General features: G+C 53.8%; 1 protein-coding gene across 1 annotated transcript; it reads right to left on the reverse strand.

The window, feature by feature from the left end:
- Window positions 1-8455: 8455 nt before the first annotated feature.
- Window positions 8456-12349, reverse strand: LOC120652207 (myb-related protein 306-like). The gene has a single exon (XM_039929964.1). It carries the CDS (start codon window positions 9545-9547, stop codon window positions 8609-8611), a length of 939 nt encoding a protein of 312 aa, XP_039785898.1. The 5' UTR covers window positions 9548-12349; the 3' UTR covers window positions 8456-8608.
- Between the last annotated feature and the right edge of the window lie 105 nt (window positions 12350-12454).

A 12454-nucleotide genomic window follows, 5' to 3' on the forward strand; every position in this document is an offset into this window, starting at 1 on the left:
GACAAATGTGAATGTCTTTTTTGTCCCGGCAGCTATTCAACCGGGACAAATGCCTTTTTTCACAAACAAAAAAAAATCGGATAGCTAGCTCCCGCTTCCGCGTTTGCAAGCCGGTTCTCCAAATCAAAAAATTTATCCAAAACTGTAATTTCAAAATCAAGATCTAAGCAATCTCAGAATCAAGATCTAAAATTCATAACACATCACGCATCAGTACTTCATACAACACATAACACACAAGTAATATGCTTATCTCACACACAAGAAAACACAAGATCTAAAATTATTGATTCACATCACAAAGATTCACAAACAAAGAAAATCAACAACAGAGCCCGCGGTTCGTCGCCGTCCTTGCTCTCGCCGGCCCACGGCGGCAGGAGTCCCCGCCCCCTGCGCTTGGCCACGCGCTGCGGCAGCGGCTCGTCAAGCCCCAGCCCGCGCCGGTCTGGGCGGCTGCTGCTGCCGGTCTGGTCGTCTCTTGGCGGCCTACGGCTGCTGGCCGGTCCAAGGCTGCTGCTGCCGGTCTGGACGACTGCTGCTGGCCTGCACCCGTCCAAGGCGGCGCGCCCGCCGGCCTGCACCCGTCCGCGCCATCCCCATCGGCCTGCAGCGGCGGCAGCTCGCCGTCCTGCATGCGCGGCGGCCTGCGCCCGCGCGGCGGCTGGCCGGCCTCCGCCCGCGCCCGTGCGGCGGCTCGCCAGGCCCTGCCCGCGCCGGGGAGGGGCGCATCGAAGGGAGCTAGGAGTGGGAGGGGTGAGTGCGGGAGGGGAGGAAATTAGTTCACTGGGAGAAGATGCCGAGGGAAGAAGAAAGAGATAAGGGATGGAGAGAGAGGAGCGGTGAAAATAAATAAACGGATGTCAATCGAAGTCAGTCCGTGAAGAGGCTTTTGTCCCGGTTGGAGACACCAACCGGGACAAAAAGGGGGCTTTTTGTCCCGGTTGGTGTCTCCAACCGGGACAAAAGGCCCGCGTAGCCTTTTGTCCCGGTTGTATCCACCAACCGGGATAAAAGGCCTCTCTTTTGTCTCGGTTGGTGTCACCAACCGGGACAAAAGACATCTGTCCTCTCGCTAGTCCGGCTAGCCGTTGGACCCGGGACAAAAGCCACCTATTGTCCCGGGCCCAAAGACTGCCGGGACAAATGGCCTGGAACAAAGGCCTGTTTTGTAGTAGTGTGAACTTTGAGCTCTTTCAGGCATTCGAGTCGCACGTTATCTTTCAGGCGATCAGTGTAAAGCCCGAGACGAATCGTTATAGTTTGATCAGAGCAGAGTAGGGGTGTGTTTGTGTGGGGGTTACAATGCGTGAGTCCGGTTTCCAAACCACGTACGAAAGCGCTCACATATATCATATATGCGTGAGTACGGCAGGTTTCGCCATAAAAAAAATCTGAGGTCACTCTTAAAGCATAGTTTTAACGCACAGTTATAAAAATTGAGAATTTGTAATAATGTTTAAACGGATTTACAGAACAATAAGTTCGCCCACTTTTTGCAGGTAATGTTTTTGCACGATTATCCTATAGCACTGGATACTTCTAGCCACTGCACTACTCCAAGTTGGTAGTTTCTCCCTAGCAACTCAATCTGCTAGGAGCCATGTTCATTCAATCGTTAAATATTAAACATATTTTTTTGCCAATGTAATCAGTTTCCGAATCTGTTTTTTATTTGTTAGTTCAGAGCGGTAATTGTTTTTCTTCTCTTTGCAGCTTCAAGAATCCTCAAGACGGTCCAAATGTCCAGACTCATTTATTTTACTATTCATCTTGAAGTCCCTCCGTTGTGAGCAGCAAAGTGATCTTTTTGTTCACATGTAAAGAATAAATAATCCATCTTAAAACTATGAGGGCTAGTTTGGAAGTCCGAAATGAGGGCTCCTATATGTCTTCTGGTAGGTAGTTAAGCAAGTTATCTTTAGCCCAACAGCAGCCCACAAGACAGCCCACGGCCCATAATTCGTTTCGGCATCACCGCGTCCTGCAAAATTCTGTAGGCAAGCAGCACCGTAGGTAGGTAAGTCAGATGTTCAGTGGATAGAGAGGCCATCCTACCCCTTCTTTTTTTTCTCTCTTTCTATCCCGTTTCTCTTTTAGACGATTTTATTCAAATACTTCAATTAATTCATCAAGTGTGCAGTGTAGATATGTGCCATTCAACAATTTCAAATGGTTAATCAACATATTTCTGTAATCTAATTCAACATTCAGTATAAACTAATTCAACATTCAGTATAAACTAATTCAACATTTTATACGAAAATGTTCAAACAATATACTAAATTGTTGAACTAGTTAATTCCAAATATTGACTTTTAAAATTTAATAAAAATATATTCATATTGGATCTCATTGTGTTGGATTAATTCTTAAGAATATAGTGGTTTAAACGGATTCGAAATTGAGTGTACCATTTATGAGAAAAATACATTTGAACCTCTGAATCCAAAAAATACCTACACCTACATGTGTCCAGCTAACTCCCTCAACGTACCAACTCTCGAGCCCGCTGCGCGCTGCCCACTGGGCGCTGGATGCCTGGATGGTCCGCTCTTGCTGTGTTGCCTTAAATCCGATGGTAGAAAATATTCACACGGATTTCAGACATTAGAAGATACGTAAACAATTTTCTTCCGGAAGATGAATAGGATCCCTGGTCCGAAATCCCACAGGAACCCGGCCTTTTACCATAGCTGGAAGCCCACATGGAAATTGACCACGGGGTAAATTCTCCGATCGTTTGCAAGCCCATGGGACAGGGAAGCTTGACCCGATCCACTCGATTTCCTCGAGGCGAGCGCTCCCCACCTCTCGAGTTCGAATGCTGCATCCCCGAGCGGCTTTGCGTGTGTCGTGTGCGAGAGGAGAGAAGGGGCACGCTGTAGCTCCAGCTCCATCCAACACCGCCACAGAAATTTTTCATGGAACTATATACTCCCTTCATATCGTAAAGGAAATCGTTTAGGGACATCAACGCGGTCTAAAAAAAACAACGTTGACCATAATCTTTTTGCACTAAAATATTTATAAAATGAGATCGTATCAGGTGCAAACCAACATCTCCGTGCAAACTATGGAAACTTCAATCTGAGTCATTAGATCAATATCCAAGAGATATGGATGATTGGTTAATTTTACAATCTGGACCCGCTCTTGGATTGGGTAATCACACTTTTGCAAATTCCCCCTCCCACCTCTCCGCGGCCCTCCCATTGGATGTTGATCTGATGGTCCAGATTGAAGTTTGCATAGTTTGAACGGAGAGGTTGGTTTGCACCTGATATGTTCTCAAAATATTTTTACGAAACTACATTTCAAGATGAATCTACTTACATCGCTTTCATATTTTCAAACTCAATCTAAAAAATTTATTTATAGTCAAAATATAAAATGTTTGACTTAAAGGACAAACTCAAAATGACTTCTTTTATATTATATTATGGAGGGAGTATTGAATTTGCCGGCATAGAAATTAATTCTGAAAAAAGAAAATCCTCATGTTCCAAATGACGGACCATGGAAAGCCATATGTATGTGTCAGTACCCCAAGACTGGGGTACCCCCTCTTGCTGCGTCTAGGCAAGAGCCTTGTAGTTATCCTTAACTACGTCCAGCAGCCGGACCCCTGCGGTCCGGAGCCCTGCTCACCCAACAGCGGTCCCGGACCCGTCCCCTGGTTGGGAAAGGTCCGGGAGCACCACGTGTCCCGGGAAAAGCTGGCGGTCAGTCCGAACGGCCGGAAGCTCCGGACCTCCCGAAGAGGACCGGATCCCCAGGGAATCCCGGACCCCCTGTATAGTAACCGGACCCCTCTCCAAGGAAAGGAATCGTCACCCCGCCTCGGGGTGGTTCGGGGCCACCACATGTCAACAGGCCCAGACACGTATATAAGGCCGCTTGGTCTCCTTATTAAGGCTCACCTACCGCTGCATTCATTACGACAGGAGGACGTCCGCATTGATGTAGCAGAAGCCGAGGCGATACTTTGACCAGGGGACACTATTGATCGCGTATTACCAAGATAGTGGAGCTGCTGGCGCCGCCCACGCCGCGCCTGCCAGTCTGCCATAACAGATGGACACGACGGCTCGGCTTCACCCATTATGACGCCTACATAATAGCCTCAACAGGTCACGCCGCAAGCTACGCTCCCCCAACGGGCACATTGCTGACGGGACAAGAGAAGACCTCCCTTCGTTAGAGCCTCAGAGGGTCAGCAGGGGATGGAAGCATATCGGAGGAAAGATTCGTAGCCACTGTAGCCATTTGAGTACTCCACGCAGTATGCTGCACAGTCACGTTGGACCCACTTGTCGGGGCCCCAACGTCCTATGTATCCGCACCCCTTGGTCTATAAAAGGGGGCGCTCGTTAGAGAAAAACTCAGGCTGGGTGAGAGCCAAGGCCCAGCAGAGGATAAATTCATACACAACAGAGATCAAAACTTCTCCCAGTGGACGTAGGGTATTACGCTCCGGCGGCCCGAACCACTCTAGATCGTGTGTTCTTGTGTGCTTATCTCAGAGCTAGATCAGCCCAATCGCCTAATACCTTCCCGAGCACCCCCTCACTGGGAATAGGCGGGTGCGTTCCGCCACCCGGCTGTGGGTACCCTAGAAATCACACGACATTTGGCGCCGTCCGTGGGGAGGATCAGCGTTGGATGGATCTTCGGGCTTCTGGGACCATGTTCATCCTCTGCAACGACGAACGAGAAGATGAAGAGAGGCATGGTGGCACCTACGCCGCATGTTACTACGCTGTGGCACCAGCGCCCTCGGTGCGGCGGTGCACGGCAGCGGCGCCTGCTGTGCGTCGCCACTGCGACGCCTCAGAGCCGGCACGGTGGTGCGCGGGGGCGACGCCTGTTGCGTGCCGCCCCGCGCTATCCCAGTGTCGGCTCAAGGTTTTCTCTCAAGCAACGGCCATGCTTCCTCTCCGGCGGCATGACGTCGGTTCAAGGCTTTCTCTCAACATAGAGCCTGGAGCCGACGGCCATCCCGGAGGAAGTTGGCCGTGTCGTCCTGCCGTCGCCAGCACCGGAGAGCCGCCTCAGCGTAGCTTGGCGCTGCTGCAGACAGGGCCCCGCCGCCAGGCGCGGGGGCCCCTGGCGCTAGCACCAAGGACAAGCCGGCGAACGACCGCACCTCTCCGCGCTTCGCACCGGTCCTTCTGCTGCGCAAGGGCGTCTAGCTTCCATCGGCAGACGACGGCGGCGGCAGGGGGCCCCTCCCATTCAAAGCCAAAGAATTTGTCTCATGCTACCTAAGCATATGACAGCTCTTAGGCAAGGAGTGGCCCCCCGAGCTCCCGAGGTGATGCTGGATGATGCAGTTCAGGCACATCCAGGGCGCCTTCACCTCCGACGACCATGAAGAACCCCGGAGTAGTGATATCACTCCCAATCAAGAGAAGAACATGCTGTATAGAATGCAGCCGAAGGTTACTCCTAAAATAGGGCTGGGAAAATTCCTCCTTTGTAATAACATGGCGCCTACGTGTGAGTCCAGAGCGGTCAAGGTCCGACCTTGTAAACCCGACCTCTGGCCCTATCGCACAAACAGGCAAGCTACGGTCCGGAGCAGTAGAGGTCCGACCTCGTAATCCCGACCTCTGATGTATACCGTGACAACCACAATAATAAAGGAGATCTTTCTCAGTTTTATCTAGGCTCCACCTTGATTACATTTATTCGCCTTGGTTTAGCTTTTCTTTCCTCTAAAACGGAATCTTCCTATTATTGCTAACAATCCAAGATAAGTTGCTGGCTTGTGGCCAGGTGGGGACACCCCTTCAAGCTGGAAGGCAGTTCGGACCCCTAAGGACCTGGTCCGGAGAAGTAGTACTCGTATCCTGGGGTAGAGAAGCTCCGCGTAGCTTAGCCTGGTAATGTACCCTAAGTTTACGTACTTCACTACCCTGTTATAAGTACTCTAGTATCCGAGAACTGCTGTCTTTAGAGGTCCCGAGCTCCCTTCTAGTATAAGGCTTGGTTTCTCGCACCTTACTCTCAGATCCGGTGATATATTTCATCGGATCATCAGCAACGACTCAAGTCCACTCCGGTGGCCCGCTCCGGCGGAGACCGCTCGCCACGTCGCCTCAAGTCCACCCCGGTGGCCCGCTCCGGCGGAGACCGCTCGCCACGGTCACCTCAAGTCCACTCTGGTGGCCCGCTCCGGCGGAGACCGCTCGCCACGGTCGCCTCAAGTCCACCCCGGTGGCCCCGCTCCGGCGGAGACCGCTCGCCACGGTCGCCTCAAGTCCACTCCGGTGGCCCGCTCCGGCGGAGACCGCTCGCCACGGTCGCCTCAAGTCCACCCCGGTGGCCCGCTCCGGCGGAGACCGCTCGCCACGGTCGCCTCAAGTCCACCCCGGTGGCCCGCTCCGGCGGAGACCGCTCGCCACGGTCGCCTCAAGTCCACCCCGGTGGCCCGCTCCGGCGGAGACCGCTCGCCACGGTCGACTCAAGTCCACCCCGGTGGCCCGCTCCGGCAGAGACCGCTCGCCACGGTCGACTAGAGCCAGGTCCGGAAGGTGGTGCTTGCTCCCTGAGGGATCCGAGGTCTGTGTAGCTGCTTAGCTTGGTTCCGCACCCTAAGCCTACACCTTCGTCGCCCTGTGGAGAGCACTCTAGAGCCTGAGCCTGGCAACCGGTGTACCGGCCTCAGGGGTCCGGAGCACCCGCTCTTTGTATGAGCACACCGACGCAATCAAATTTGTGTGGAAACACATCTCGTTAGTGGCCCCACCCGCAGGTTCGTGCCTCTCCCGAGGTGGGCTCGGGGGCCACTGTCGGTACCCCAGGACTGGGGTACCCCCTCTTGCTGCGTCTAGGCAAGAGCCTTGTAGTTATCCTTAACTACGTCCAGCAGCCGGACCCCTGCGGTCCGGAGCCCTGCTCACCCAACAGCGGTCCCGGACCCATCCCCTGGTTGGGAAAGGTCCGGGAGCACCACGTGTCTCGGGAAAAGCTGGCGGTCAGCCCGAACGGCCGGAAGCTCCGGACCTCCCGAAGAGGACCGGATCCCCAGGGAATCCCGGACCCCCCATGGGGTCCGGGACCCCCTGTATAGTAACCGGACCCCTCTCCAAGGAAAGGAATCGTCACCCCGCCTCGGGGTGGTCCGGGGCCACCACGTGTCAACAGGCCCAGACACGTATATAAGGCCGCTTGGTCTCCTTATTAAGGCTCACCTACCGATGCATTCATTACGACAGGAGGACGTCCGCATTGATGTAGCAGAAGCCGAGGCGATACTTTGACCAGGGGACACTATTGATCGCGTATTACCAAGATAGTGGAGCTGCTGGCGCCGCCCACGCCGCGCCTGCCAGTCTGCCATAACATATGGACACGACGGCTCGGCTTCACCCATTATGACGCCTACATAATAGCCTCAACAGGTCACGCCGCAAGCTACGCTCCCCCAACGGGCACCTTGCTGACGGGACAAGAAAAGACCTCCTTCGTCAGAGCCTCAGAGGGTCAGCAGGGGATGGAAGCATATCGGAGAAAAGATTCGTAGCCACTGTAGCCATTTGAGTACTCTGCGCAGTATGCTGCACAGTCACGTTGGACCCACTTGTCGGGCCCCAACGTCCTATGTATCCGCACCCCTTGGTCTATAAAAGGGGGCGCTCGTTAGAGAAAAACTCAGACTGGGTGAGAGCCAAGGCCCAGCAGAGGATAAATTCATACACAACAGAGATCAAAACTTCTCCCAGTGGACGTAGGGTATTACGCTCCGGCGGCCCGAACCACTCTAGATCGTGTGTTCTTGTGTGCTTATCTCAGAGCTAGATCAGCCCAATCGCCTAATACCTTCCCGAGCACCCCCTCACTGGGAATAGGCGGGTGCGTTCCGCCACTCGGCTGTGGGTACCCTAGAAATCCCACGACAGTAAGATCCCTTGCTATCTGCCACACAATGCAAGCGAGTGAACATCGAGTAACTTTTCAACTTCATTATCATAGTTAACGTTATACGATCCCCCACTTGGTTGCTTGATGCAGCGATGCAAATCTCGACCTACGAGGGGCAAGCCGCCCCCGGACATTAATGTAAGAAAAAGACTTCTCACGTAGGTAGAGAAAATCTCCGAATCTTTGTCTCACCCTTACACAGGGGCGCCGTAACACATACGGTAACCCGTGTGAGAGCGGGCCGGGGTGAGCCGAAACCTATTTCCATGTGCTTTGGCGTGTAGGCAGACGAATGGATTTTTTAACCTCAGCCTGAAATTCACTCCCACCAGGAGTCGAACCCAGAACTTGAGGAGTGCTACCGAGTCCATCTAACCAATCCGGTTAGGCACCTTTTCGCCATGAGTATCAGCATCTCCGTACCTTTTTGTACGGATGACACAAGCAGGTACGGATGACACAAGCAGATGATCGAAGAACCAGCTCCAGCCCCCTAAGCTCCCCTAATTACGCGTAAAACACTGTAGCAAAAGCATCAAATCACCATTAAATTTTCACATAAATCAGCATCTCCATTGTTTCAGCCCTCTTGCCTTTCATCCTGCATCCGCCACTGCGAAGAACGGCAAATTACATAGGCTAGAATCGGAGCGTATGCAGAGAGTCCAAATAGCAGCATTTAGAAGCCGAAACTGTGCAGTAGGGCCGCATCGAGCAGGGTGCCATCGTGCGCCGGCGGCTTCTGCTCGCCGCCGCCGTCCTCCAGCAGCCACGACTCGATCTCCGACAGCGGCACCTCCCCGGCCACCGCCTTCCCCTCCTCGCGCAGGAACAGCTGGGCAGCCGCCGGCGCGGCGCATTTATTATTAGACGCGCTGGAAATGGAGGCGGAAGTACACTCCGTCGTCAGCTCCGACGTCGATCCGGACGCGCTCTCCGCGGCGACGACGGGCGGCGGCGGCGTCGCCGGGCTGCCGCTCTTCTTCCCATCAGGCGTCGGCGGTGCCCACCCGTCCAGCATGCAGCAGGAGACGTCGCGCGCGGTGAGCGCGTACGCCGGCGCTGGCTCGGCGGCGGGCAACGGCGCCGGCAGCACCGGGGCAGTGGCGCCGCTGGTCATCTTCGTCCCCGCCGGCGGGCTGGCGAGCGCGTCGCGCAGGGCGCGCCTGGCGAGGTCGATGTCGGTCTGCACCCTGAGCTCCCACTGCCCCTTGTTCTTGTTGGGCGGCGGCGAGGGGGTGGCGGGGGGCGCGTGCTGGTGGAGGAGCAGCAGCTTCTTCTTGAGGTGCGTGTTCCAGTAGTTCTTGACGTCGTTGTCGGTGCGGTCTGGGAGGTAGGAGGCGATGGCGGCCCAGCGGTTGCCGAGGAGCGCCTGGAGGTGGGCGATGAGCCTGTCCTCGTGGTCGGAGAAGCCGCCGCGGCGGATGCCCGGGCGGAGGTAGTTGGTCCAGCGCAGGCGGCAGCTCTTGCCGCACCGCGCGAGCCCCGTGGTGGCCGGGACGGCGCGCCAGTTGCCGGGGCCGTGCTCCTGGACGTAGGAGACGAGGACGAGGTCCTCCTCGGGCGTCCACGGCCCCTTCTTCACGCCCTCCTTGTCGCAACACGGCGGCCGCCCCATGGATCGGAGTCGTCGCCGCCGCTCGTCGGTCGATGCCGCCGATAGCACAAAAGCCGGTGTTGGTGACTTGGTGGGTACAAGGTGTAGTGTAGTGTAGTGTACTCTACGAAGGACAAGGGTCCATGGGCGTCTGCATCCCTTATTTATATCCACAGCCGGGGATCCATACGCGTACGCTGGGCACAACAGAGTATAGACGGCAGTGGGTAGCTAGCAAAGTAGTACTACTACTCTACTCAAGAAGTAGCACAAGAAGACCATGCATCACCTTGGGACGAGTCAGCTAGCCCCTGGCGCCGCTACAGCAAAAGTCAAACGGTGGAGCGACCATTGCATTGCATGTGGATTTGGCACAGTGACTTGATCTAGTCAGACTATCGATCGAGAGTCAAAGTTCAGTCGTAGTCGTAATAGTATTGCAGCAAAACTTGCTAGCTTGCACGCGAATACTCTGGTGTGACAAGGTCATCAGAGACGGAGCCACATGTAATGGTGTATACTCAATCTACCAATCAAAATCAAGCCCGTTGAGGCGTTGACGTCTGATGACTACTCCATCGTGAGCACGAAAGCTTGCTCACCGTACCATGTCGATCAAGAAAGCAGCAGAAATTCGAGGGGCTACTAGCCCTGCTAGCTACTCTACCGTTTCGACGTCCGCTAGCTGTCCCATCCTGACTTGGCGACGATCTGCATGTGATGAATAGCTTCCGAGTCAACGCAAGCCTCCAGCTCTCTCCGTCTCACGCTCAACTACGGAACCAAGCAAGCGTGTATTGTCCTACCGTCTCGTGGCCTCTTGATTTGACCTGATCACTACTATAAAATTTATCTTTGCAATCGCCTTATCCACTCTCACACCAACAGTATTTTTTTCATACACCAAACCAGCACCGGCCACCAGTCACCAGCCAACCAACAGTACTTTTCTCTCAAAAAAAATCAACACCAGCCACCCGTCACACCACAACGAATAGAGTGATCGCCGTCCGGTTTTATCAAACCTTCGATGTCAGTCTGTCACCACCGGGTCCCAGTGTGGAACCCAGCGGTGATGGCGGATCACTGCAGGGTCAATGATAATAGTACGATCCGACGATAATAGGTTCAGAAAGATGCAGTGATGCAGTGCAAGCAACACATCAGATGGATGCAGTAGACAAGATTACCCGTCCTATACGTACTCTGATATATTGTGCGTACATGCCTGGTGTACTGATACTCTAGCTACCCCATGCAGGTACAGCCGTACAGTGCTGCAGTACCTTTATAATAAGATTTAGACCTTGTTTAGATGCATAAAATTTTGAGTGTAAATCACTATAGTATTTTCATTTGTATTTGATAATTATTGTCCCGTCATGAGTTATTTAGACTCAAAAATACGTCTCGCAAATTACTGATGGAAGCAAGCAATGTACTAATGTTCACGCAATGCCTGCAGTACTGGTGCCTGCATCCTAGGTAAATGATGCAATGTACTGTACTAAATGATGCAATGTACCACAGCTCCTACCAAACACATTTACAGGAGGGAGCAATGGAGCATTCACGCTCAGCTACAGGGTCGGTCAACCCACGGGATAATAATGGAATATTGGAATGCGGTCAACTTGTGCGGTGGGATTGAAATATTGGAATGCCCCGGGAAACAACCTACTGCAAGGGGACAGACCTACTTGGAGATACCTGCACTTGTATGGACTATGGAGTACGCCAGATCGAGGCAGAGCATACCGATCATGATGAACTTTAAACGCATGACGCCAGGAAGGTCAAACGCTCCAGCCCTTCCATCTCCATGCAGGAGGTAAACTTTAAAGGCTCCGGCGACCTACCAACCAGAGCCGCGGATCGCCGGAGACTGACCGGGTCAGACAGCCGTCGATGGATCGACCAGCTCGGCGAGCTCTCGCCATCGTCGCCAGTTTATGCGGCGTACCTGGTGCCTCCTCAACTTGGCCGTCGTGCGCAGCAGCGACGGGGGCGGGGACGGTGGCGAGCGAGAGGTGATCCCCACCGGCCGGCCACCGGCGCTGCAGTCTCCGGCGAAACTTGAGATCAGATTAATGCCATGTACATCGCTAGTAATGAGCCTGTCTGCCGCACCCGCACATTTTCCATGGATCAGCAGCATGCAAGTGGTCTGTACCCAGTACCCACACACGTCCTTCAAGCCGTGCGTGACCGTTAACCCAGTACAGTGTCACGATTTCTTAACTAGGCAGCAAGCCAGCAAGGTAACGAGGCACGGAAACCATGCGCTAGCAGCAGTAATGCACTGCACAATCTGCACTTGCAAGTGGTCAGTGGAGTACTGCCCGCATGTCAGCATGGGTCTACCGACGAGGGCCTGCCGCGGCTGCTGCCTGTCTTACCGGGAGATCAAGCCTTGTCCGGTGACAGCCACAATTAGCAGGTCGATGGGGTACACCAGCGCCAAGTCGTCTCGCAACTTAATGCGACGGCGACCCCAGCGCCATCAAAGCCGGCCGTCCTTCCGGTCAGCCTGGCGAAAGGCAAATGGGGCAATGAACACGCCATGCGAACATGGCCGACGGCCGATCGGGTGGCATCATCCAGTGCGATGCTATCTATCATTCACTTCTGGGAGGCAGTGATGCAGTAGCTATCAAGGGACGAACTGTGAGGATACCACCAGAATTTCTGATAACCAACTGTGAGGAAGAATTTCTGCAGTAACAGATTTCAGGTTGTCTCACCTAGCAGCAGTACGGAGTAACAGATTTCAGGCTCTCACCTTGCAGTAATAACAGATTTCAGGTTGTCTCACCTTCCAATCCAAGCTTCTAATAATAAAAGTTACTCCTTATCTATGACAGGTTCCATTAGCGCCGTAAAATTATTGAGTGCGGAAAGGGGCAGCTGCATGGTCTAACCTGTTTT

Source organism: Panicum virgatum, chromosome 9K, assembly GCF_016808335.1.
Source record: "Panicum virgatum strain AP13 chromosome 9K, P.virgatum_v5, whole genome shotgun sequence".
Lineage (NCBI taxonomy): Eukaryota > Viridiplantae > Streptophyta > Magnoliopsida > Poales > Poaceae > Panicum > Panicum virgatum.